General features: G+C 47.2%; 1 protein-coding gene, 1 non-coding gene and 1 pseudogene across 2 annotated transcripts; 2 read left to right on the top strand and 1 right to left on the bottom strand.

Moving 5' to 3' along the window:
- Nucleotides 1-16: 16 nt before the first annotated feature.
- On the top strand, nt 17-1,054 carry LOC133375651 (thaicobrin-like; annotated as a pseudogene).
- A 502-nt stretch (nt 1,055-1,556) lies between these two features.
- On the top strand, nt 1,557-13,761 carry LOC133375637 (uncharacterized protein C20orf96-like). Its single transcript, XM_061607424.1, has 11 exons — nt 1,557-1,897; nt 5,146-5,225; nt 5,404-5,542; nt 5,721-5,848; nt 6,272-6,430; nt 7,234-7,333; nt 8,707-8,864; nt 8,980-9,081; nt 11,725-11,811; nt 12,540-12,658; nt 13,461-13,761. Exons 2-11 carry the CDS (start codon nt 5,166-5,168, stop codon nt 13,519-13,521), a joined length of 1,113 nt encoding a protein of 370 aa, XP_061463408.1. The 5' UTR covers nt 1,557-1,897; nt 5,146-5,165; the 3' UTR covers nt 13,522-13,761.
- A 6,510-nt stretch (nt 13,762-20,271) lies between these two features.
- On the bottom strand, nt 20,272-20,346 carry TRNAC-ACA (transfer RNA cysteine (anticodon ACA)). The gene has a single exon. It is a non-coding gene; the product is annotated as a tRNA-Cys (tRNA).
- Nucleotides 20,347-26,816: the final 6,470 nt, after the last annotated feature.

Genomic DNA, 26,816 nt, shown 5'->3' with positions numbered 1-26,816 from the left:
TAGGACGCTGGGCCCAATGTCCTGTAGGACCCTGCAGAGTTGCATAGTGGAACAGAGAGTTTTGAGTGAGCTTATGTGTGCGTGTTTGAATCTTTGCTAAGATTCTACCTTCCCTGCAAATTAGTCAGACAGAGACTTTAAGCTTTAAAATAAGAAACTACTACTTTATTCTGGAAGTACATGCTTGATAGCTTGATATAGGACTCTTTCCTAACTAGCTATGGTGAAGCTGCAGGCACTGATCCCAGTGTCTGCCCTCATGCTTGGAGGAGAGGAGAGACAAAGGAAAGATGTCTGCTCCCCTCTCGAGAAAGAAGAAGAAGAACGGGAAGGAGGGAAGGAACTGGGATCAACATCCTCTGCATATCAGTCTAGCAGGAAGGGAAGAGACAGCAGGAGATCAAAGGACAGGTATAGCCTAGCAACCAAGAGGTCTCCTCTCTAGCTACCCTTTTTTTAACCCCATGCAGCCTCAACCCACCAAGTTGGAGTTGAACCTCATACATTCCAACACCCTCTCCCTTCCTGCCCCCAGCAAACGTCACTTTGGATCCAGAGACAGCGCATCCCTTGCTTGTCCTGTCCGAGGACTCTCAAACCGTGAGGCACAGAGATGCTGCTCAAGAGCTACCTGCCAATCCTGAGAGATCTGACCAATTTCCTATCGTGCTGGGGCAAGAGGGATTCACATCAGGCCAACATTTCTGGGAGACTGATGTAGGGACTGAGGAAGGCTGGGGTGTGGGGGTTGCTAGAAAGTCTGCAAGGAAAACGAGTAGGAATCAATATGCTCCTGAGGAAGGACTATGGCATATAGGAAAGTGGAAAGATGACTACATAGTCTACCATCTCTCTGATGGCCTTGCTCTGACTCCGCGTGAGAAGTCCAAGAGGATCCGAGTGAATCTGAACTGCGAAGAGGATCGGGTGGCCTTTTATGATGCCGAAAGTGCATGCCTGCTCTTTGAAGTGTCTGGAAGTCTTGTTTTCCAGAGAGACCTTTCTCCCCTTCTTTTATGTGGCCAGAAAAGGCGGTCTCAAACTCTCCCCCTAAGGCTGCTGAACAACACTGACTATCACTGCGACAAATGCACATAGCTTTTTGCCCAAGAGAGCCAGTGTGGTGTAATGGCTAGACTAGGAGGACAGGCATGTGAAACCTCTGGTCCTCCAGGTGCTGTTGAAGTACAACTCCTATCATCCTTGGCCACTGGCTATGCTTGCTGGGCCTGATGGGAGATGTAGTTCAGCAATTAGGAAACTGGGCTTCAAATCCTCACTCATCCATAAAACTCACTTACTTAGGAGTAAGCCCTGTTAAACTCAGTGGGACATTTCTTAGTATGTATAGGATTGCACTGTTTGCCCTCTTCAGTGCAATTCGGTTTATAAATGGGGAGGGGGCAGATGCAAAAAACAGTACCAACCCCTCCCCCCCAAACGATGCAAGAACCCCTCCTCCAAACGGCCTTTCAACATCAGCTCAGGCAAACGCGACCACGAGCAAGGCGCGTCATGGGAGGGGAGGCGGAGCCAGCGGGGAAGGGGAGGGGCCGTCTATGACGTATTCTAGTCGCGGGCAAACGGAGGCTTGAGAGGAAACAGAGCGTGAGAAGAGAAAGCCAAAGGAGAATTCACGCGTGAATTGTTCAAAACGGGGGGCCGGCGGAGGGGAAAGCTGCTTGGGAGCGCTTCAGCGTGTGGAAACGTTTTTAAAAGAGTAGGGTACTTTATGGACGGTACCCAAAGCCCGTCAGGATCACCCGGGGAAGCTTCCTCTTTCGCCGTCAACTCGGCTTCTGTACTTCCGTTGGTCGCCATGGAGACGGCCGGCGTGCTGTACCCCGGTTGCTAGGAGACGCGGGAGAGTCGAGGATTGGGTGGCTGGGAGCGGCAGGTAACGGGGTAGGGAGCGGGGAGAGAGAGGGCGCTGAAGCGATGGGGGGCCGGTCGAAAAGGAGACGTGGGGAGGACGCTTGACGGACATTAGCCGAGATGGCTAAATGGAACCTCCATGTTAAGAGGCAATCTACCTTTGAATCCCAGTCACTGAGAGCAAACTGCAGGGGAAGGGCTCTGGTTGGCTTCCCAGAGGCCTCTGGTTGGCCACTGTGGGAAAATAGGGCGGTGGCCCCCTTTGTTCTGCTGAGCCAGCAGGGGTCGCCTTGCCTTAGTTACGCATTCACAACGCTCCTGCCTTTCAGCAGACCTTAAATATGAGAAACCAGGATGGAGCCTCTATGTATAGGGGCAGTATATCTCAGAATACCAGGAGCTGGGGACGAAAAAAAGAGGAAAGGCTTGTCGCTTTTGTGCCTTATTTAGGGGCTTGCCAGTGTGAGACTAGGTGGATTGGGGGGGGGGTCTGACATTTTATTATATATTTATTAAATTTATATCCTGCCCTTCCTCTCGGTAGGAGCCTGGGTGGCAAACAAAAACACTCTAATAAAACATCGTAAAAACGGGCTTCAAAATATATTAAAACAAAACATCTTTTGAAAACAGCTTTAAAAGCGATTGCAGCCCAGACGCAGACTGGATAAGGTATCTCCTTAAACGGCTTGTCAAAAAAGGAATGTTTTAGGAAATGGGGGGAACGCAGCCCAGGAAGTGGTGTGTCTGAGATGGAGAGGCTGCATGCACTTTGTAGGGGAAAGCAGGGTGATAAAGTAGGAGAGGTTGGTGGGCTGGGTCAGGACGGGCAGAGAGGATTGTGCGGGAGAAGCAGATGGCAGTTACTGGTTGCCAGACACCCCCACCCAAGCTGTAGGACAGGAGGGTTTTCAACAGGTTAATCTCCCCCCCCCATGCTGATGGGAGGGGATCTGTTTCACTTTTTGAAAGTCTGCTTGCCATGCAGGGTGTTGGGACTAAAGAGACTTCCACTGTGAAGGAGTTTCCTGAACAAATCCTGCTTCTGCTATGAACTCTCTTGCCCACTGGTGAGAAACCTTTGGCCCTTCAGATGTTGTTGGACTCCCATTAGCACTAATCAGCATGGCTTAATGGTCAAGGATGGTGCGAGTTGCAGGCCAGCGACATATGAAGGGACACTTCCTCGCCCCGGCTTTGCATGGTCCTGGGAAAGCTCTGAATCTCCCCCAAATGCCAAGTGAGCAGTAAGGGGATATTGATATTATTTATGTATAAGATTTCTTACCCACCCTTCACCATAAGGTACCCGGGCAGGTTACAAAAATAATTATAAACACAAATAAAATCATTATAATTATAAACTACATAAAGCCGCTCCAAATGGAACAGGACAATATAGGTTAAGAGGCGAGTTCCACAGAACAAAATACCTTAACTGTCAAAGGCCAAGGTGGAGAGGTGCATTTTCAACATACAGCGGAAGCTGTACAATGAAGTTGCTAAATGTGCTTCTGTGGGGAGGGAGTTCCACAGTTCAGCGGCTGCACCAGAGAAATCCTCCGCCTGGGCTTCTTTTTGGGGCCATTCCCCACACATCTGAGGATGGCGGAACTACCGAAAGGGCCCACTCTGCAGATCTTAATGTTTGTAAGGATGGAGATAGTCTTTACAATATTTGGGGCCTAAGTCGTTGGGAGCTTTAAACACGAATGCGAGCCCCATGAAATGCGCTCAGAAACAAACCGGCAACTAGTGCAGGTGTTTTAAAACAAGGGTCATATGGGTTCTAAATGGCACCCCAGCCAGTAATCTGGCTGCTTTATAAGTTTCCAAATTGTCTTCAAGAACAAGCTGGAGATTATCAGCCCATGGAGAACAGCGGCCAAGTCATCTCTGTACAAGAGGGGCCATAGCTAGTGAACCAGCCAGAGCTAGAAATAGGCACTCCTAACCCCTGAGGCAGTCTGAGCCTCCAGTGACAGTGTTGCATCCAGCAGCACCCCCAAGCTACAGACTTGTTGCTTCCAGGGCAGTGCAACCCTGTCCAGGACAGGTCATCTCAACTCTCGCCAGACTTGAAAACTTGAAACACATGACACTTCTGTCCAGGATTCAGCTTCAGTTTATTGGCACATATCCAGTCCATTACTGTTTCCAAGCACCAGTCTAGCACTTCCACCCCTTCTTATGATTCACATGGAACAGAGGGATGGTGCTGGGTGTCATCCACCTATTGATGACATCTCACTCCAAATCCGCTGGTGATATTTCCCAGTGACTTCAGAGATATGTTAAAACAGCATGGAGGACAAGATGGAACCCTGCAGGACACCACAGGACAACTTCCATGGTGCTGAAAAATGCCCCACCCCATAACTACTTCCTGAAAATGGCCCTGGAGGTAGGAGCAGAACCACTGAAGTACAGGGTGTGAGCCTCAAAACGGATGTCATGTGTCAACGGTATTAAAAACCACTGAGAGGTCAAGGAGAACGAGCAGGGTCACACTCTCCGCATCTCTCTCCTGACAAATGTCATCAACCAAGGTGGTTCAGTGCAGTGACCAGGCCTAAAGCTGTCCAGACAATCAGTTTCTTCCAAACATTTCCGAAGCTTGTCCAAAAAGGGGATATTCACCACGGGACGATCGTTGTTTTAACATTTCTGGGTCCAGGCTTACTTTCTATGCTGTGATAGCATAGGCAATTTTAGTGTCTGTGTGGTGTGTTATTCTACAGACCCTTTGTCCATAAATTCAGGCTCCACCTTAAACTGGCATGTGGGGCAGGGAACATAAGGGCTGTCACCTACCAGACACCCAGTATATTTGGCCAGTTAAGAAGCAGCAGCACCCATTTTAAGCATGATTTGGTTGTATTATCAACTAAGTATTCTTTGAAGCAAGAAGGTAGTAGTCCAGTCTTAGTGAGGTGCCATTTTAGCTGCTGGCCTTCCTCGCAACTCCCATCTGCTTCAGTGTAGAGAAGATTGCAGCAATGGGCTCTGGTGCATGTGTGTGAATGTGAGGGTCGGTTCCTGTGGGTGATGAGCAAGGAGTGTTCCATTTTATTTTATTTATTAAATTTATATCCTGCCCTTCCTCCCAGAAGGAGTATAAGAGACTCAAGTGCGCTTCAAAGGAATTCAGCCACAGTAGATCTCCTTATCAGAGAGAGTGAAGCTTAGAACCACTGCCTCTTTGTGGTGGGATTTGCTATGTCCCCCTTCATTGTTCTGTCTCTGTGTGTGTTTGTGTTCCTTTTGCAGTGCCCTCACTGGCTCAAAAGATGGCTTTCATGGATTCACATATCTTCCCCAAGAGCGTCATCAGGACCATAAGACAAACTGTGAGTCCCAGGAGGAGGAGGAGGTGGGGCAGGTTTACAAAAAAAGAACAGCCATTAGATCTAGTTCTTAAGTCCTTTTTTCATTTTGTTTGTTTGTTGTAGAGACTATTATTGCTTTGCTCAAGAAGGCTCTCTGCTTCCTCCAAATGAACCTGCTGCTTTCTTGTCTTGCTTTTAGGATTATAGCCAATGGCAAAGAGAAGACGTGGGTAGGAAGCACACATTAAAATTATCCTTGCCTCCTGTCTTGGCATCGAAGGATTGGAAGAAGGAAGGGAAAAATGGTTCCCCACGAAAGCCAAAAGACAAGAGAATAGGTTGGGGAAGGTTTTGCTTGCTTGCTTCAGCCCTTCAAGCCTAGGAGACTTGCATGTTTTCCTGAGGCCCCCCTTTTAAAGGGATCCAGTCATATTTTGTTCCCTTCTATGCCACGTTGCCCACAGTAGCAGTAAACTAGGCACTTTCACAAATGAATGCTGGCTTTTTCTGTTTCAGAATGGGGAAAGACTCCAGGTCTGGTTGTGAAAATGACGCCCTCTGTGAGACAGAGGGCTGCGTGGCAACAAAATTTGATACGGGAAATGAAGGTGGCAAAGAGGCTGGAGAGCATCAAAATAATTCAGGTACATGAAGGAAATATCCTAAGCTGAAACTGTGGCATCAGGTGCTACTGTTACAGATACAGAGTTGGTCTAATAACACACCTTGGTGTTCGGGGTGTATGTGTGTCTGCATGCCCATAATTCAAATGCAGATTTGAATTCTGCATTTTTGACCAGAAACTCCAAATTTGGTGATTGGAACCTACTGTGCAATTTGCGTGAAAGTGCAAAAGGGGGTGTGAGAGGAGAAGCAATCCTGGGCTCCCTTTGGGAGGAAGGGCAGGATACACATTTAACAAGTAATAATAACAACAGCACTGACAGCCACAAGGTTGGAGCATTCTAGGACTGTGGTCTCCTTCGGTGTAACAGTGAAGTGACAGTGAAGCGGACAGGAAGAGGTGAGGCGTTTTATAACCCCCTCCCTTTGAAAATACCTCACAGCGGCTTTCCAAGAGCAAGACGATCAGCTTAGAAGAATTAAAGCACCACTCCAATGTTCTCTTGGAGAAGAACCAGCAGCTGATGAAAGAGATCAAGGAGATGGATGCTGACACTGCCAGCCAGGCCAGGGGCTTTCTCCAGCAGTACGACATGTTTGGGGTAAGGCTGGGGTAGTGGGGAGGGGTGACCCGCTGCAGCAAGAACGTCCAGATTGGCTGGGCATGTAGGTTGCAGTTTATTCAATGGCCAGTCACGGAGATGGACCTTTCAGGGCGCATTCAGATGGCTGCTTCCTCTCCTCCTGGCTGGACTTCGCAGGGCAAAGTACAGAAGGTGGGAAGTGCCTTGGCGGGGGAGGAAACAGGTTCCCCCTCCCCCAACCTGTTCCTGCCTGGATATCCTGCTCTCATTACAGAAAGCCACCCATACAGAGTGCACTGCCTGCACAACTCCTGCCCCAGCCCCTCTCAGCCTCATTGACTGACAGTTACTAGCAATGTCTGAATCATTCTGCATCGGAGCTCCTAAATCCCAGCCCTTTCCTTGAACGAGCAGCTTTCCTGTGATTCTAAAAAGACAGAAAGTTGCCTTATACTGAATCCGACCACTGGTCGATTGAGCTCAGTGCTGTCTGACCTGCGACCACTCACCAGGGTTTCAGGCAGGACTTGAATCTGGAACCTTTTGCAGGAAAAGCTTGTGCTCTGCCACAGACTATAGCCCTTCCCATGAGTTCTAAATTTAAGAGTTCATCTCTTATACATAAAAGCAGATTACAAACTGCCTGCCTGTAATATCCTCCATCCCTTGCCCCATGCCATTGGCTGGTCTGCTGTGATGTCATGGAATGTTCACAAGCATAGTCAATTAAGAGCTGTATGTAGTTCCTCAACCACAGTCTGGTAACTCTGAGCCTCTTGGGTAATCCCAAGAACCTGTGTCTTTTGCTTCTGTCTCCACAGACAATCATCACAAGCCTTCGGGACTCAAGTCAGAACCATGTTGGTGTCGCAAAAGCAGATCTCGAGGCAACAGAGAAAATGGTGGAGAAGAATTTGGGAAGTAAGCGATGCCCCACTCACAGACACCCCACTTGCTCCCAATTGAGTGAGACAGAGAAGAATCCCAGGCCAGCAACCTCAAGGGGAATGGTGGCCTTGCCTGTCGGAGCCTAGCTGTAGTGGAGGGTGTTGCAAAAAAGCAAAATTAACTTGCCTAGCGCATCCAAGTGTTGCCTACCTATTAATGGTTTCTCATTATAAAAGCGGCATTGCACATCAGTGTGAGAACCCTAGACAATAAACTGGCAATCCAGACTGGTTTCCATAAAGGGGGGGGGGAGACCCCCCTCCTTTTAATGGGAGGGGCCATAGCTCAATTGCAAAGCACATGCTTTGGATGCAGAAGGTCGCATGTTCAGTCTCCAGCTTCTCCACTTAAACGGGTGGGGAGCCTGTGATCCTCCAAATATTATTGGGCTCCAACTTCTTTCAGTCCCAAAATATCGTTTCCCCCTTATATACCCAGTTGATCACTGCACTCTGCAAGTGAGGGTCTCCTGCAGATACTGTCTTTACAGGAAGTCCGTTCTGAAAAATATAGAAATCAAGCCTTTAGTGCTGTGGTACCTACCTTTTGGAATTCCCTTCTCTTAAATATTAGACGTGTGCCGTCTCTCTTGTCCTTTCAGCGCCACCTGAAGACCTTCCTCTTCCAATAAGCCTTTTTGAGGAGATCTTTCCCAGTTTGCATCTGTATTGGAATTGTTTTTAAGATGTTTTAATTGTTTTATTGCTTGCTGTTTGCCGCCCTGGGCAACTTGGCAGAGCTTGGAAAAGTTACTCTTTTAAACTACAACTCCCATCAGCCTCTGCCAGCATGGCCACTGGATTGGGCTGATGGGAGTTGTAGTTTAAAAAAGTAACTTTTCCAAGCTCTGCTCCTTGGGGAGGAAGAGTGGGATATAAACTGAATAAATAATAATAATAATGATCAGTCCCAGCAGCCGGCATGACTAGTGGTGAGGGATGATGGGAACTGTAGTCCGGCAGTAGCTGGAGGGCCACAGGTTCTCCATCCCTGGCTTAAAAGGGTCAGGGAGCAGATGAGGGAAAAGTCCCTTCTCTGCTGGGGATCCTAAAAAGCCACTGCCCATCAGAGTAAGTACGAGGCTAGATGGACAGAGAGTTTGACTTGATGCTATGGGCAGCTTCCTACACTCCTGTGCCAATCAGTGGAAAAGATCAGACTTCAGAATCATGGAGCAGGATTTTAACACTGGTAGAAGCCTGGGTTTCTGCACCTGTGAGATGGAAACTGCAACCTTTGTTGCAGCGGTTTCCGACTCCTAGGTCTTGGGATTATGTGCTTTCTAAACATGGCAGAAAATGCCTTTCACTTCTTCCTCTTGGCTTCTTCCGCCCCGCTCCTCCAAGAACTGGATCAGGAGATGAAGCGCATGCAGACCAAAGTGCACGCCCTCCAGGAGGAGCTCAACACCCTGAGGACATACATGGACAAGGAGTACCCGGTGAAAGCCGTCCAGATTGCATCCCTGATGCGCAACATCCGGAACTTGAGGGAAGAGCAACAGGTGTGGGAAGGAAGCTTTTGCTGGCTTCCGTCTGCCTGCCTGTCTGCAGGCAGGAATGGCAGCACACAGCCCTCAGGCAGTAGTCTGACCTGTTCTCCTCTGTTGTCATCCCCAGGATGAGTTGGAGGATATGGAGGATCTGTCCAAAAGGTTCCTGGAAACATTAGCAGGGAAAGCACGAGAGGAGCAGGAGCTCATTTTACAGGACGTTGCCAAGGTTAGTTGACTGTCTGGATCTCTACGCTGTGCCCAGAGGATGGTCCAAGTGGGGCTGGCTGGGATCACCTCCACTTGGTGCCACCAAGAGCAACTATCTGCACTCCTCGTCACTTTTTGTGTGTGTGCATTTTCTTTCTTTTAATTTCCTAACTGTTAGAGCCACACGACAATGGAACCAGTTACTAGAGAAGTGGTGGGCTCTCCGACACTGGAGGCCTTCAAGGGGCAGCTGGACAGCCATCTGTCGGGAATGCTTTGATTTGGATTCCTGCATTGAGCAGGGGGTTGGACTCGATGGCCTTGTAGGTCCCTTCCAAATCTACTATTCTATGACAAAGAAATGCACTTTAAAACCCCACAAAGCCTGGAAACAGTAGCAAGAGTTAAGAACAGCGACTCCATGCCCTTCAGACACCAGACATCTGGGTATATAAGGAAGTTAAAAGAGACGTAGCCACATGGATCTCGCTGGGGAAGCCATTCAGCACTGCATGGGCCGCATTATGTGTAATATGTCTAAGTGTACTCTCTTGGCCAGAGGTCCTGAGAGGGTGTCTCCCGGGCTACAAGCCTGTTACCATAGGGAAAAAATGAGGCAAAATTGTAGATGATCCTTGAGGATATTTATATAAATTATTTCTCCACACAGAGTCACCAGTGTAGTACCCACATATGCCAGTACACCTACCCCATATTTCCTGTGGTGCCTGTGAAAGGTCTCAGTAAATATCCCTCAAAGGTCCACAGTGAACGAGAGTCTGTCTGCTCTCCCTGTCAGTTCCTGATTCCACTGGCTCAGCCTGCCCAGCATTGGGCATGCCCCCTTAAACATGCCCATGCTTCATTGGATATTAGGATGGGGCAGTGTTAGAACAGAACAAGCAACATTCTAAACAGAATGCCCAAGTGGGAGGAGCCCATAGGTGTGGCTGCAGGAGGGAGGGAAAGGGAATGCCGTATACCAAGTTAAGGCTCATCTAGCTCAGTATTGTCTTACTCTGACTGGTAGCGGCTCATTTAAGACAGGGGGCAGTTCCAGCTCTACCTGGAGAAGCCAAAGATTGAACTGGGACCTTTTGCATGGAAAGCAGATGCTCTGCCACTGAGGTCTGGGTCATAGAATCATAGAAAAGTAGAGTTGGAAGGGGCCTATAAGGCCATCAAGTCCACCCCACGGCTCAATGCAGGAATCCAAATCAAAGCATTCCTGACAGATGGCTGTCCAGCTGCCTCTTGAATATCTCCAGTGTCAGAGAGCAGGTGTCCTTACACATTCCCTTCCCCAGCATTGCTGTTCCACTCTCATTCACAGACCTCAGCAGCTGCTTTTAAGTAAAAAGCAAAGCATCAAGAGAGCCACTCACAAATTTCTTGTGCCGTTTCTGTTTTGGCCACCAAGCCCTAAATATCAGCTGCCAGTCAGAGTAGTCAGTGCGGGACTAGATGGAGCAATCACCTGATGCAGTATATTAATTAATATCAATTAATAAAATGAAATTCAATAAAGACAAACGCAAGATTCTGCATTTAGGCCACAAAAACAAAATGCACGGGTACAGGATAGGAAATACCCGGCTTAGCAGTAGTGCGTGTGAGAAGGACCTTGGAATTGTAGTGGATCGCAAGTTGAACATGACCCAGCAGTGTGATGCTGCGGCAAAAAAGGCAAACATGGTTTTGGGCTGCATAAACAGAGCTATAGTTTCCAGGTCGAGGGAAGTAATAGTCCCACTATATTCTGCATTTGTCAGGCCTCATCTGGAATACTGCGTTCAGTTCTGGGCGCCTCATTTTAAGAAAGATATAGACAAGTTAGAGCGGGTTCAGAAGAGGGCGACGAGGATGATAGCCAGTATGGAGAACAAGTCTTATGAGGAAAGGTTGAAGGAACTTGGCATGTTCAGTCTGGTGAAGAGAAGGCTGAGGGGTGACATGATTGCACTCTTTAAGCACCTGAAGGGCTGTCACATAGAGGAGGGTACAGATTTGTTCTCTGCTGCCCCAGAGGGTAGAACTAGGTCTAATGGTTTTAAGTTGCAGGAGCGTAGATTCAGATTGGACTTTAGAAGGAACTTCTTGACAGCAAGGGCAGTTCGGCAATGGAACCGACTGCCTAGAGAGGTGGTGGGATCCCCTTCGCTGGATGTCTTCAAGCAGAGGCTGGACAGCTATCTGCAGGAGATGCTCTAGCTGTGGATTTCCTGCTGTGAGCAAGGGGTTGGACTCAATGGCCTACAAGGCCCCTTCCAACTCTATGATTCTATAAGGCAACTGTGTACGTTTGAGAAACGCTGGGATGCAGACAGACAGCTTGGGGAGGCAGAGGGGCGACAGGGAGCCTCACTCCCTCTAATGTAAATCTGCATCACACGTGTGAGTTGCTGGGTTTTTGGCCCTCTGTCTCTGACACAGAGATTGATGCCCTCAGACAAATGCTTTCATTTATAATGTCCAGGCGACAGCAGGAGTACCTTTTGAGCTGCAGCGTTTGGATTGGCCTCCCAAATGTAGAGCTGCCCCTTGGTAACTCCATCCCTGTGAGCTTGGCATGCCTTCTGTTCCCCTGGCATTGCCTCCCAGGATCCTTTGAACCTCTGCCCATCTTTGCTTCTGAATTGCATTTCTCCTCTTCTTTATGCAGAAGAAGCTGATGCAGTACCAGGATGGCCTTCAGCAGATGAATAGGAACAACCTGCACCTGAAAAGACAAATAGACGCCCAAAAAGAGGCAAGAGGTTTGGGGCCTGCAGCAAGTGACTCGACAGGAAGTTCTGCAGTGTCAGGGCCGGGGCTGAGTGTTGCCGCTCTCCATCGCTGGGCCTCCTCATGACTGGTCACTAACTCCCATCACACTGCCAGCTCCCCTGGGAATGACCTCCCAGCTGGAGCTGGAATGAGTCCAGCCTTGTGAGAGGAGGCAGATCCATGGCAGGGAGGCATCTCGGCCTCCAGCTGGGGAGAGAGGAATATGAAACACCCCCTGCATGGGTTGTAGGTGGAGAGTGTGAGCTGAGTAGAGATTGTAGGCAGAGTTGACATAGTTGGGGACAGGTCAGCTGGAGAGCATATTCTGCATCTCTGGCTTGACCTGAGGGTGGCAGCTAAACGTGAGCGGGGAATGTGTCCCAAGCATGGTTTTCTCAGGGGATTTGACTCCTACTTGCTGGGCTTGGAAGGAGGCAGCTCTAGGGCACCTTGAAATTCTAGAGTCAGCTGTGAACCTCTGATCCAGGAGCCAAAGATCTTTAAAGCCCTATGGAAGTGGGGAAGGGGGATTTGAAGTGGGGGGGAAACGGAAGGTGTTGAGGGCCTGATCATAAGGACTGGCACCTTATAATCCTGAACAACAGCAGTCTGAGGGCACATTTAAAGACTAACAAGTTTATTACAGCATCAGATTTCATGGGCTGAAGTCCACTTCATCTGTAATCCTGACGCGCTCCTTTCTTCTTTCAGATAATTGATGGCTTGGTGAAAGAAATCAAGGGGTTGCACAAGAGCATTATACGGCTCCATCACTCCGTGGGAGATCCGCGGGAGGTGATATTTGCAGATGTCCTCCTCCGCAGGCCCAAGTAGGTCCTTTGAACTGTCTCCCAAGCAGTAGGGTTGCCCGAGCATTCTTGGATCAACTTTTCATGCCATAAGCACCAGGGTTGCCTTTTGCCTTACTACGAGTACAACATGCCTTGCATCTTATTGGCAAAGGGGCTCTGCTAGACACTAAAAATCGGGAAGAAGGAGGGAAGCGGAGCAGGATGGCTTTCCACCAGGATGCACAATGGAAGACATGAGAGCTTAGAATGCTGGAGGCTGGAGACAAAATAGTAGATGGGACACGCAGCTTGCCCTCCCCGCTGAACTGCCTTCTTGGCCCCATTTTGATCCTTCTATAGCTAATATATTTCCAAATGCTTCTCTGCCAGCGAGGAAAAATGGTTTCCCCCCTATCAACTTGAAAACCTCAGCTTTCAAATTCTGGATCATGTATCCCATTCTAAGTTTGTGCAGGAATGCCATTTCTAGTCACTGGGAGCTGACTGGGCCACTTTGGTTCCCTTCCTACTTGCCAACTTCCTGTGGGCAATCCAGGCTCAGGCTTTTCAGTGAGAGACAAGGGAGTGGAGGACCGCCTGTGTCTCGGCTCCTTTTCTCTCCAAAGTGAGTTTCACTGTTTCCCAAGGCCAGAGCTTGGGAAAGTTACTAGTTTGAACTACAACTCCCATCAGCCCCAGCCATAATGGCCACTGGATTGGGCTGATGGGAGTTGTAGTTCAAGAAAGTAACTTTCCCAAGCTCTGCCCAAGGCCTTTGGAGGGCAACAACACTCCCCTCTCCAGGTGTGGGCCTGATTTGTTCTTTGCTCTTTCCTTCCAGATGCACCCCAGATATGGAGATCATCCTCAACATCTCCACTGATGAGGATTTCCTCCTGTAGCTGCCAGAAGTGTGGTTGGAATTATGCACCTCGGTCACACAGCGCCATCCCTGTAGACCGTAGTTAGCCAGTTTCCCTCCTCCTTTGCTGAGCCATACCTGAAGCACATGCCTTGCCTTTGTCCCAGGCTGAAGTTTTTAAAACGTCCTGCTAAGAATGGTTGGAAAAGCTTTCCTTGGCATCCCTCTCCCAAAATGTTTCAGCCATAGGTTCTATTAAAGTCAGCCCTATCTGTTCTAAGAGAGTCAGTGTCTCAAAGAATCGTGGCTCCTCTATGGGCAGTACCACCAATGGTGCTATCTCTCTCTATGCTGTCTCCTCTGCATCTGAAGGCACCAGGCTAACTTAGGGGTTGCAGGACAGGATGCCTCATATACACCTCACCACTACTATCTGTCCTTCCCAGCATCTGCTGCTGAGGTAGCTACCTCATTGTCCCTAAGTGGAGGGCTGGCCCAGTGGAAGAGAAGCCTATCAATGGCTACTAGCCACAGTGGCTATGCTCTGCTTCCATAGTCGGAGGCAGTATGCTTCCAAATACACGCTGCAGGAGGGAAGAGTGCTCTTGCACTCAGGTCCCACTGTTCAGCTTCCCAGAAGAGGCATCTGGTTGGTCACTGAGAGAACAGGGTGCTGGACTAGATGGACCACTGGCCTTATCCAGCCAGGCTCTTCTTACATGCATATGGCTCTGCCCCGGTGAAAATCACACCCACACACACATTCTTATGCCACCCTTCCTCCAAGGATGTCAAGGTGGCATACAAGGTTCTTCCTGCCCTTTCCCCCAGCGGCTTTTTATCTTCACAGCATCCTTGTGAGGTAGTTTATGGTGAGAGTTGGTGACTGGCCCAAAGTCACCCCATGAGTGAGATTTGAACCCTGGTCTCCCAGGTCCTAGTCTGACGCTCAGACCAGTAGGCCACCCTGGCATCGATGGGATTTTTCCTCCCATTGCAAATATGGATAATGGTCTGAAGGCACATGAGGCCACCACTTTGATGAAGCTAAGTAGGGCTCATCCTGGTCCGTGGCCTGGACAGGTAACTGTCTGGGAATTAAATAGTATACTACCTTGACTTCCATTTATTTATTAGATTTAGATTTGTTAGTCGCCCATCTGGCTGGTTGTCCAGGCACTCTGAGCAACGTACACAAGAAAAGCATACAAATGCATTAAAACAATAAGATCTCAACCAAGAACAATACAAACCTAACCCTCCCCAAAGGCCTGCCTGAAAAGCCAGGTCTTCACGGCCCAGCAGATGTTCATCATAGCGGGGGCATGGCGGAGATCATTTGGGAGGGAATTCCACAAGGTGGGGGCCACAATTGAAAAGGCTCTCTCCCTAGTCCTCACCAGTCTAGCTGTTTTAACTGGTGGGATAGAGAGAAGGCCTTTTGAGGCTGATCTTGTTGAGCGGCATCCCTGATGAGGCTGGAGGCATTCCTTCAGATCTTGGTTACCGCAGAGATAGCTTGCTTCTATATACACCTGCTGAGGGCCGGCCCTACAGTTAGGCAGAGGAGCAGCAAGTTTTGGGTGTAAAGACAGCAAATTGTTAGTTTTTAAATGTATTATTGTTGCATTTGCTTCTATATACACTTGCTGAGGGCTGGTGCTACAATTACGCAGAGGAGCAGCAGGTTTTGGGTGTAAAGACAGCAAATTGTTAGTTTTTAAATGTATTATTGTTGCATTTTTATTGTTAGGGAGGGGGAAAGTTGCTCAGGTGCCCAAATAACTTGACTGCCCTTGGCCCTTTGTACCTTGACTGGGGTTGTTGTTGGTAGGCAAGTGGCTATACAAGAGACAGGGCCTTCTTGGTAGTGGTCCTCTTTGGAACTCCCTCCCTATAGAGATTTCACCTGGCTTCATTCCTCCCTGTTGCCTTTTAGAAATACATTGATTTAAAATTAAATTGAATTAAAATAAAATAGGCTGTCAATACTCTGGTGCTGCTTTTAATGATTGCTGTATTAATTGGTGGTTTCAATATTACCTATTTCTGTTTTGCTGTGGGTGGATCTATCTATCTATCCAGATCATATACATGTTCACAGGGCTGGCGCCAGGCATGCCAGGACCCTTGGGCACCAGCTTGCCCTGGGTCCCAGTGTACGTACACGTGCACCCCACCCACCTGTCTCCTGTCTTTTGCGGCTGTGTGCTCTGGGCTGCCATTAACCAAGATGGCAGCCGAGGTTTCCTTTACATTTTACATTAAATTTATTAGATTTATATACCGCCCGACTAGCGATAGCTCTCTGGGCGGTGAACATAAAATAGCATAAAAAATACAATAAATAACAGAATAATACTAAATAATACAATCAAAAATCCAATACAATAACATTTTTAAAAGTAAATCAATTTTACTTCAGCCTTAAGAGGCTGAAGCCTCTGCTGCCATCTTGGTTGATGGCGCGCATCCCTGCCATCAACCAAGATGGTGGCAAGGGCATCAGCACCTTAGGGAAACCTCGGCTGCCATCTTGGTTAATGGCAGCCCTGCGTGCGCAGCCTGCGCACGTGCAAAAGACAGGAGAGACAGGTAGGTGGAGCCAGCAAAATCGTGGGCTGCTTGCAAGCTCCCTCCATGCAATCTGTGGCGGCTCCCTGCTGCAGATTGCAGAAGGCGAGTGCTATTCCTCCCCCACCCTATCGAGGGGCACCTCAGGGGCCCTCGGCCAGGGCCCGACCTGGCCGCCCTTTAGCACCAGCCCTGCATGTTCATATAGTGCTATCTACGATAATATATTCATTGGGTAAGCAAGGATACAAGAGTATGCTGTAGACACAGTCAACACAGGAAGCTGACTGCCTAGTGTCACTGAATACAAGGGGCCCTCATCCAAAAGGAAGACTAATTCACCTTATTGTGAACAAGTAGAACTCAGCCAGCCCATGGCATGCTTATGTATGAGAGCAGGGGTGTAGTTGTCCAGGGTTGTGGGGGTCATAGACCCGTTACCTTTTGGGGAGCAGGGTCCCAGCCAGATCCCTATGCATGAGCCAATCAGCATGAAAGAGTCTTTGTCCTCTTGTGCTGATTGGAGCCAATCAGAGTGAAGAAAGTGAGTTAGCCACTGCGAAAATTCTTCTCAGTAGATAACAAACAGCCTCCCCTTTCATGCTGATTGGCTCCTAGGGACGTAACGTAGTGTGGACTCACAAGACAACAGGGAGAGCAAGGGAGATAAGGGGACGTGGAAAAGGGGGCGTGGCTGTAAAGGGTGTGACATGACTATCGTGAAGTGACCCTGCACTTCTGCAATTGCCACTACACTACTGTGTGAGAGACGAGGAACAGCATTGCCAAGGCTACCACCTTTTACATTTTCTGTGAAGGAAACACCTGAGTACATGCAAGCACACCCTCATGTGAGAAGGGCCCCTGAGATGTACCATTTTCTTGCCATTGGTTGGGTCAGCACACACAGAAGGTGCTGGGCTCATTCATTGCTTTTGTCATAATGTGATAATTTCCCCATGTGGCAACATAATGGAACAAGAAGCATAATGCACCTTTCAGAGCTCTCTAAGTCATTCATTTCCCCTCTTTCTCCCCCTGCCCCAATCCCTTCCCTGTCATTTTTAAGGATGATCCACAATGTGTGAATACCACCCGCAATTGAGGCCTAATTACGTTTCTTAAGTGAGTGTGTTGCATTTCGGAGGAAGTCTTAAACGAGCACTTATGCAGTAATGCTCTTGAGTACACCGCTGTGGATTTTAAGGCCCACTATGTATCCTGAAGGCTGTGCTGAGCTGGTAGCAGTCTACTCCCACAAGTACTTTTAGCACAGAGTTATTAGACCATTATGGCCGACAATTGTCTTTTACTGCCTTTGATTTCGTCTGTTGTCAGACGTGAGGAAAGTGATGTGTAATCCGATCCAAAAGGCTCTTGTTTGTTTTAATCTACTGTTTTAATATATTATGGCTTCCTGCCATTATGCCTCTCCAAGAGATGGACCCTGGAGTAATTTGGAATGGTTTTATATAGGCCGAAACCTAAAGCACCCCCCCTTCCTTCCCCCCCCCTCCCCAAATGGCCATGTACCATAAGAACGAAAGCTACTCTTCTTTTCTTGTAGCTGTTATGCAGAGCAGGATATGGAGATGCATGTGGTGAATTCTTGTAATGGGCTGTGTGGACTAAAAGGGCCTTCCAAAGATTACATAATGCATTATGGCTATGGGCCTCGGATTGTGAGGCAGCTCTCCCTAAGGAGGTGTGATTGCTTGGAGGTGCAAATTGTTCCTCAGACTTCTCCCAACCGGGATTTCCATGCGCGTTGGCTAGGGATGGTGGAGACAGTTCACATTTTAAGGCACATTTTCCAAAACAATCACCAAGCCAAATCACAACCATCCTTTTTGTTAAATTATTATTATTGTTGTTGTTGTTGTTGTAAAAGTGCAAGCTTCACAGATCAAAATGGTCAAGTATACACGCCTGGGGCAAACTAGTCCTAAGCTGTTGGCAAAGTTGGCCCATTTATGTCAATGGACTTGGACAAATTTATGTAGTGGTAGCAGTGGCAGTCAGTAGCAGCATTGCTATGATCAGCATTGGGCAGCATGGAAATGGCAGCCCCTCAGTGTGTGTTTGTGTGTGATTGTTTAAGTATGGCCTTTACATCAGGGGCATTCTGGGAAATTTAAATGATGGCTCCAAGCTGTCCAGCGAGGGGAGCCCAAGGCAGATGTCCACACAGTGAACGTAGGAAGGTGCCTATCAAATGATCTAGCTCAGAAGTGTCCACACTAAGAGGCAGGAGCTTTCCAGGGCTTCAGAGAGGGGACCAGGGCTGGGTCCAAAGGGCGGCTAGGTGGGGCCCTGGCTGAGGGCCCCTGGGGCTACAAGGGCCCCTGAAGGGCCACTCCCCTTCCGTGATCCGTGGAGCTTCTGAGCTGCCCGCCATTCCCTCACTCCACCTACCCTTCTCTTTACAGTGGAGCCTTGGCTGTTGCCTGAGGATGCTATATGCTGAAGCAGGATCTGTTTGGCTGCTAAGATTTTACTTATAGTAGCCAAATCTTGATTTTTTTTAAAAAAAATGGTTTCCTGCATAGAACAAGCAGACAGAGCAATGGGGGTATCTTGCAGGTTGTGGATATTAACTGGCAGAGTAAGAATCTGCAGAGAGTTGAGTAGCTTCCCAGATCGCAGTTCTGGTTACTTGCCAGATTATCATGGTTTCACTAGTCAGACCAATAAAATACTGGCTGGCTGACAACCCTCATTACAATAGGCTAGAACCAGTGGCAGCTAGTGTCCTTTGGGACTGGTGGGTAGAAGGCAGGGAGCCCAACAATCGGTGGAACCTGAGCCAATGACAGGCAGAGCCTACTAATTCCAGTTGCCCAAATGGACCAGCCTCCGCTGGCTAGCACATTTCTTCGAAAACCCAACAAAACTTGATTATCTTCATTTCTCTGGCTATTGAATTCTGGACACAATATCAAACTCTATGTTTGTGCTGCATTTGCATGGATTACGCAGCCCTATCTTTGAAGAATATTGCTGTAAATCAGTAATAGTAATAATAATAATAATAATCCTAGATCACATTTTCTGAATACATCTTTCAATATAGGTGTTTTTCATTTGTGGTGTTGATTCTTTTTCCTTCAAGGTCAAAATTGTTTCTCGTTTCCTTAAAATAATAATAAAAAAAAACACCAAGAAAGCAGTTTAAGTTGAAATAATCATGCAAGATCTTGTCGGGTCAAAAAGCAGAGAGACCAGGGCAAGGTCATAAGAATAGACTGATTGCACAAAGTGAAGTTAATCTGGCTGGCACTGAATGTAAAATGTTAATGGAGAATGGAGTATAAATGTCATGACCTTAAACTGATAGAAACAACAGCATGACAGAAATGTAATTTTTGTCTTAGAAGCCTTTTTTTTATTATTGATGTTTGCCAGCCTAGAGGGAAAGGCATTTCCTGTGTGATAAATGAATGGTTTTTTCTCCTCATGATTCCTAGTGATGTTAGTGAAAATTATACTTACAGTCCCCCGAGCTGGTCAGTTTGTACCTTGATTTTAAAGAATATGGAGAGAAGGGCCACATTTGCACCATATGTTTCTTCCACTACTACTCCATTTTAAACCATCATGGCTGCCCCCAAAGAATCCTGGCAAGTGTAGTTTATGAAGGGTGCTGAGAGTTGTTAGGAGACCCCTATTCCCCTCACATAGCTACAGTTCCCAGAGTTCCCAGGGAGGAGGGATTGACTGTTAAACCACTCTGGCAATTGTAGCTTTGTGAGGGGAATAGAAGTCTCCTAACAACTCTCAGCATCCTTTGCAAACTACCCTTCCCAGGATTCTCTGGGGGAAGCCATGACTGTTTAAAGTGGAATAATAGTGGAAGAAATGTATTGTGTGAATGTGGCCAAGAATTTGAAAGAGATGATAATCTGAAGTTGAGGTTGTTTCCTTGATAGGAAATGGCGATTGGGATGGGAAGAACAGTGAGAGAGATATGACGTTATGAATGATACAAAGACTGAAAAAAGTCTTCACCGCCTGACTGCTCCCCGGTATAGAACAATATAGAGTGAAATTGACAGTAGAGTGAGAACAGGCAAAAAAGACCTCTCCACCTGACCCAGCACATAAATTATAGGAATAACATAGGAATTTGCCTTATACTGAGTCGCACCCATTGGTTCATCTAGCTCAATACTGCCCACACTGACTGGCAGTGGCTCTCCAGGCTTCTCCCAGCCCTATCGGGAGTTGCTAGGGATTGAACCTAGGGCCTTCTGCTTTGTAGGCAGGTGCCCTGCCACTGGGCTACAGCTGACTGTCACAAAATATGAGGATGGTCGCTAGCTGAGGCTCAGACTACACAGGATGGTCAGTTGTGTGTTTTGTTCCCCCAAAGTGTGTGTAAGTGTGCATGTTTTAATGCATAGTAGCTGCTGGAAACTGTACTTTTGGATGGAGGCCCCTGTAACTTTTATCAATGGGTGGGAAAGCAGCTGCTGGGGGGGGGAGGGCAGGGAGAGAGGGAGGTAATGGCTTCTAGACATGACTATATATTACCTCTAGGATAAGAGGCAGAATCCAGGATGCCTCTGCAATGAATAGCAATTCCTGGGAAGAACAAATGGGGACCTTCCCAGAGGCACCTGGCTGGCCCCTATTAGAACAGAACTACGTGATGCTTTGGTCTGATCCAGCAGGGCTCTTCTTGTAATTTTTTTAGTGAGCAAATAGCAGGAAGAGAAAGGGTTAAGCAGCCCCCACCCCGCTGCAGCTTCTGAGGCTGTGTTGTATTTCAAAAAAACCTTGAAATCATCGGAGGAAGGAGTTGGGTAATGGGGCATCACATGTAGTTTGAAACTTAGATGGCTGTGCCAACATTTCTCAGAAAAAATTTTTTTTAACTTTTTGAGCTCCTGAACTGTTGGAGAAGTTCTGTCTGTCCTATGGAGAATATTAGTTGAAATTGACTCTGTAATTTTGCCACCTGAGAATGGAGTGGAGAACTGTGGATCTAGCTTTACATTTTTTAAAAGAAAATATTTTAATATTGTTGGAGGAAGCCATGGACTTGACGGCTACACTTTCCAGGCCTCCTCTTTTGACCCACTGCTTCCTTCATCCAATAATACAAACTAACAACAGTGCTTCATTCACCATTACGTTTGCAATCCCAAGAGCCGTAGGATACAACAGATCTCCTCCTCCACTCCATGGATGCAGAGGTGGACGTCTATCTCTGCAGACAGAGGAGGAGATCTGCTGCTCTATTCTTGCTAGCCGCCTTATTGTGGGCGCAAAAACCTCTGCTAATCTTGCTGCTCTGCCATATGGCAAAAAAGCGAGGCATGCTGGGGCTGACTGGGGAGGCCTTCCTTTTCCCCTGCCATGCCAACAGGACAGGGGGCAATGTATAGGATCCCTGGAGCTGAGGTGGCATGAGACCGGCAGGGCTTGGGATTTGGCAGATCTTCCACTACAGATTCTCCCTCCCCATGTGATCGCTCTGAGAGGGAGAGTTTAAATCATTCGGGGGGGGGGGAGAGGTTGTGGAAATAATCACACAGAAAATGTTTCACATCAGTCGGCTTTTAAATACATACATTGTGGGGAGACTAATTAGACTCCAAAGTCTTTTACTAAGTGGTTTATAATGACAACCAATCTAAAGAAGCCTATAAACATCCCAGAAAGATTTTCTGTCCAATCTCTTGTCTCCCTGCTGTCAAAGAAGGTATATATTTTGTTTAGGGCAGCCACACATTCCCCCCCCTTGATAAAGGGTCTGGAGAACAAAAGGGCTGCTTTCCACAGGCTGCTGCATATACCTGATGCACAGCTGCTGATGGAACAGGGCTGTCCGAATACAGGGAGCAGAGGAACACAGGGGACTGCCTCCTACTGAATATCTAGCTCAGTATGGTCTGTGCCAGGAAACCTTGGCCCTCCAGATGTTGCTGAACCACAACTCCCATCCTCCCTGAGCATTGGCCATGCTTGCTGGCAGCAAGCTCTCCAGGATTTCAAGCAAGACTTTTCTCAACCCCGCGTGGAGATGCTGGGGGGTTGAACCTGGGACCTGCGTAAGCTGGGACCTTCCAACACATGTTCCCAGACAGATGTGCCTAACGCCATCACTACCAACCATTATGCACCAGGTGAAGAGGTTCCTATTCACCCAAGCACTTCACTCTTAATTGGCCTTCATCGTTGAGTTGGGTGAGGTAGGATGTGTCTTTTTACGTTATTGTAGGATGAGCACTTTTAGGCTGCTTTTACACTGCACTTTAACCTTTTATTCTGATGATATCTTGCCTGGTATTTTGCATGTTATATTTGATCTTTCACATGACGTACAAGCCAGTGCCAGAAATCTTGTGGAATATAGTGCACGTTTAGTGCTAATTTTCATGATGAATAACACCAGAAATAATCTGTTTGCAAGATTGGGAAACCGGCAAATAGCAGGAGTTTTTTGCTGGCTGCAGCCGCTCATGTGACAGGCATCCCAGCATGTACTGCGTTTCCGCCCTTTAGGCGTGAGGGGTTTTTTTTGCCTGATGAAAATTATACCAGTATTCTGGCATAGGCAAGGATAGCAGCAGTATTTTCCCCACACACCCCTGTGTCTATACAACAACAAAAAAGGAGTATGTCAGATGCTAAGGGAGAGGGGTTGCGTGGTGCCAGGTTGAGCTCTTAGACCTCCTACACAGTAGGGAACTACAGTGTGCATGTGTATAATGCGTGAGGGATGAAAACAAGACGTTAACTGCACCCATGTGAAAGACATTTGTGTGAAATGCCGGTATATCGGCTGAAACAGCTGCTGTTCCTTAACGCAACAGGTACTGCAGTGTGAAAGGAATTTTAGAAATTGGGACAGAAGCGCTACCATTTTAATCATTAAACTAATGCAATAAGCCCCATGTCTGAAAGCAGCCTTAGTTAATAATGTTCTTTTATCTTCTGATGCATTTTAAAATTGTTATTGCATGCTTTTTTTAAATAAAAATTGTAAGTTGCTTTGAGGCAATTTTTTTAGTAAGCAATAAACTAATAAAACAATTAAAAAACACACATAAGGCACCCCTGCCAAGCCAAGGTGCACAGCACCCAATGCCAGCAAATTTGCTTTGCCACTTGAAGCAAAAATCCTACATGCCCGTTTCTCTAGCCATAGTGGAGACTGGTGCAATGAATCCGCGCTGGGTTTCGTCTGAGCTTTGAAGGAGCTGTCCAAGGTTCTAAAAGAAACCCCTGTTGTAAAGGCCATATTTAAATGATCACACACACTCACACTGAGGGGCTGCCATTTCCATGCTGCCTAGTGCTCATCACAGCATTGCTACTACTGATTGCCACTGCTACCACTACTTAAATTTGTCCAGGCCCATTGACATAAATGGGCCAACTATAGGACACTTTGCCAGCAGTTAGGGGCTAGTTTACTCGAAGGATCCCCTTGACCCATATGTGTCTACTTGACCACGTCAATCTGTGAAGCTTGCACTTTTACAGCTCTTTGAAAGTCCAGACTAAAACCCAGAGCGGATTCACTGCCCAATTGGCATTGGAGCCACCAATCTCCACTGCCTCGCAGCAAAAATGCAACAACAGTATGTTGCAATCCTATAATCCCTGGGTAGGGATGGGGATGAAGTTTGTCCCTGTTTGCATTTTAATGTGAACCTACCTAATTTGCGCTTCCTGAAACAATATGTAAAGCTTTGAAATTCATACTTCCCCAAATTTTGCAATGCAGTTCTTTAAAAAAAAAAAATGAAATAGAAGGAATTATGGTGAAGAGAATCAGGCATGTGCCAGCAGACATACTTGATCCTCTTCATCATGATTCTCTCTGTTTCTGATGTCTGGGCTAGGAGTCCTTGTGCTTATGCAGCCAAGAGAGGTCAACTGCTGATGCAACCATTGTTTCCCCTAGTGCTACCGGATGCCCTTTGGGATGGAGAGGGTGGAAGGCAGGGAGACATGCGCTAGGTGGAGCCAGAGCCAATGACAGGCAGAATTACCCGACTGGTTGGAAGTCCCAGGCTCTGGTCTGAAGGCACATAAGGCTAGCGCCCTGCTGAAGCTAAGCAGGATCAGTTGTGGTCAGTGCCTGGATGGGAGACTGCGTGGGAACCATATGTAAGCTGCCTTGGGTTTCAATCATGAAAAGAAAAGTGGGGTAGAAATGTAATTAATAAATACATAAATAAATAAACATGGCAGGCGGGTGGGGGCTAGCTGAGGGCAGAATGAGGATCGTCAGGCAGGGATCCATTGGCTCTGATGGACCAGCCTCCACTGTTCAAAGCCATTCTGATTCTCAGGAAATGGCAGTTACATTTTCTGGGGCACCAAGAGACAAGAGGAGGAGGAGGAAAACTAGGACTGTATGCTTTGACCCTCCACCTATGTAGGGCTCTTGATCTACTGATAGCTATTTGCCATGCTGGCTGGGGCTGGTAGGAGTTGGAGTCAATCCCTGCTCTAGGGCCTAGAGGGGTAGAGACAGCCACTTTGTCCCTAGCTTCTAAAGGGCGTTTTGGCCAAAATTAGAGAATAGATTTATTTACTTTATTTAGAAAATGTACATCCCGCTTTCCAGACGATCATCTCTCAGAGCAGCTGACAAAGTTCACATCTTTAAAAACACAGCTGGGGTTTTTTCCCTTCCTCTTCCTAGTCAAAATGTGCAGGAAAAGGAGGTAGTAGTGTCCAGAGGTAGTAGAATTGACTATACCACTTCAGTGTGTGTGTGTGTGTGTGTGTGTGTGTGTGTGATCACATTTTAATGCTCTGTTATGTTTAAACACACACACACACACGTCCCAAACCTTCCTGTACGTAGAAAACTAGCAAAGCAGAGTGCAAACTGGCCTTCAACCTTTCTCCCTGATGTGTTTTTTTAAAAAGTTGCTTTGAGGTTTTTGATAGCTTGGTTTCATAGGAGAGCACTGCAAGTGACACCTGTGGTTTGGATTGGTGCATTCCACTCTTCCCCCTCCCCCCTGCATTCTGTTGCATATGTAAACCAGAACTAATGTTGTTCCCAGTGGGATAGTAGTTGGAATGAAAGGATATGTTCGGAAAGGATGTTGTCAGTCAAGCCTCACAATGCACGGCAGGGTAATTAATACAGTGAATTGATCCCATCAGTTAATTGCCACTTCAAATCCTCTTAATGGCCATTTGGTCTGTTCTGGTCACCCACTCCAGAAAAATATGAAGTGGCTTCCTAGATTTGGTCAAGTGGCTCAGAAGTGACAATTAGTTGCAGATGGTTGAACTGCCCTCCACCTTTGTTGTCTGTGCTTACCGCCAGGTCAAACTAAACACATGTTCTGAAAGGATCTGGAGTCTACAGCTGAACACACAAACACAAGTGGAACAAAGAAGGCTGCATCCAGCTGTTGTTCTGGTGTAACTTCACTTATCCGTTGCCACAAAAGAGGATATGCATCACCAAAAAAGGAGAGCACAGAAGACTGTGCAAACTCTTATGATAACTAGCTTCAGATCTGAAGGGCTGTTATATGGAAGGTGGAGCACACTTCTTTGCTGCTTCAGTCGGAAGGACTAAAAATGCAAAGAAGCATATTTCTGCTAAACATTAGGAACACAGGAAGCTTTATGCTGAGTCACACCAATGGTCCATCTAGCTTTATGCTGACTCACACCAATGGTCCATCTAGCTTTATGCTGAGTCACACCAGTGGTCCATCTAGCTTTATGCTGAGTCACACCAGTGGTCCATCTAGCTTTATGCTGAGTCACACCAGTGGTCCATCTAGCTCAGTATTGTCTACATCGACTGGCAGCAGCTCTTCAGGGTTTCAGGCAGACATCTCTCCCAACCTTACCTGGAAATTGAACCTGGGACCTTCTGCATGTAAAGCAGATGCTATGACCCTTGCTAATAGTTTGACCATAGAACAAACTGGCTCAGGAGGAGATAGTGGGTCCTTCTTCACTGTGTTGTTGTAGTAGTCTGGACAGGCATCTGTCGGGGATGGTGTAGTTGCAAAATTCTAGCATTAAACAGTGTGTTGGCTTAGATGACAACCAAAGTCCCTTCTAACTTTTAGGTTTTTATAAAAGGGCCTCATTCCATTACGAAGGAACAGGATACATAGCTGTAGACCCTTGGATCACATGATTCATGGGAGGCAAATTATATTATAGTACCCAGAAGGTGCTGGGATGCTGTGTCTTTGCTTCATTTATGCATGATACTACAGTTAGTGCTCTGCCAAAAAAAAATCGCCCCATTTCTTTTAACCATTAGCATCCATTAATGAGAAAAGAAATTGCATTTGAAAATTATCCAAGGGGAGCGAATTATCAAAGGGATGTGAAAATTTCAGTTACATTTTTGTGGGTAGGATGTAGAGTTTTTGTACACTTAGCTTCCTTGCAAGGGTGCCAAAGGGTGTTTGCGAGTGTCCTTCCTTTCATTCTACAAAGCATCTCTCTGGGGATCTACATTTTACAGCCTTCCATGCTGCCTGCATTTCCTGAAAACCCTTTGCATCCTCAGCTGGGCTTTCCTGCAAGCATTGCAGGGACCTGCCCACCATGCACCTGGCACATATTCAGGTTTGTTTTTTTTAAGTGAAGCCTTTTTTTTTTTACTTTGGAAGAAATCAGTGTACTTTTTTTTAAGGTAAAAGGAAGGACTTCCTTGAAAACTAAGTCAGGGAGCACACCAGTCTGACCACTTGGTAATTGCCTCCCCGAAGCACCCCATACTTCAATTAAAGCTTAGGGGAAGATGACAAG

Source organism: Rhineura floridana, chromosome 1 (genome assembly GCF_030035675.1).
Source record: "Rhineura floridana isolate rRhiFlo1 chromosome 1, rRhiFlo1.hap2, whole genome shotgun sequence".
Classification (NCBI taxonomy): Eukaryota; Metazoa; Chordata; class Lepidosauria; order Squamata; family Rhineuridae; genus Rhineura; species Rhineura floridana.
The sequence above is the reverse complement of the archived record's forward strand: the minus strand, read 5'-3'. Positions and strand labels throughout refer to the sequence as shown.

Coding starts and splice junctions, on each gene's coding strand:
- LOC133375637 (XM_061607424.1), top strand. CDS start 5,166: ATGGCTTTCATGGATTCACATATCTTCCCCAAGAGCGTCATCAGGACC. Junction 5,543..5,720: donor GCCAAAAGACAAGAGAATAG/GTTGGGGAAGGT, acceptor TTTCTGTTTCAG/AATGGGGAAAGACTCCAGGT. Junction 11,812..12,539: donor AAATAGACGCCCAAAAAGAG/GCAAGAGGTTTG, acceptor TTCTTCTTTCAG/ATAATTGATGGCTTGGTGAA.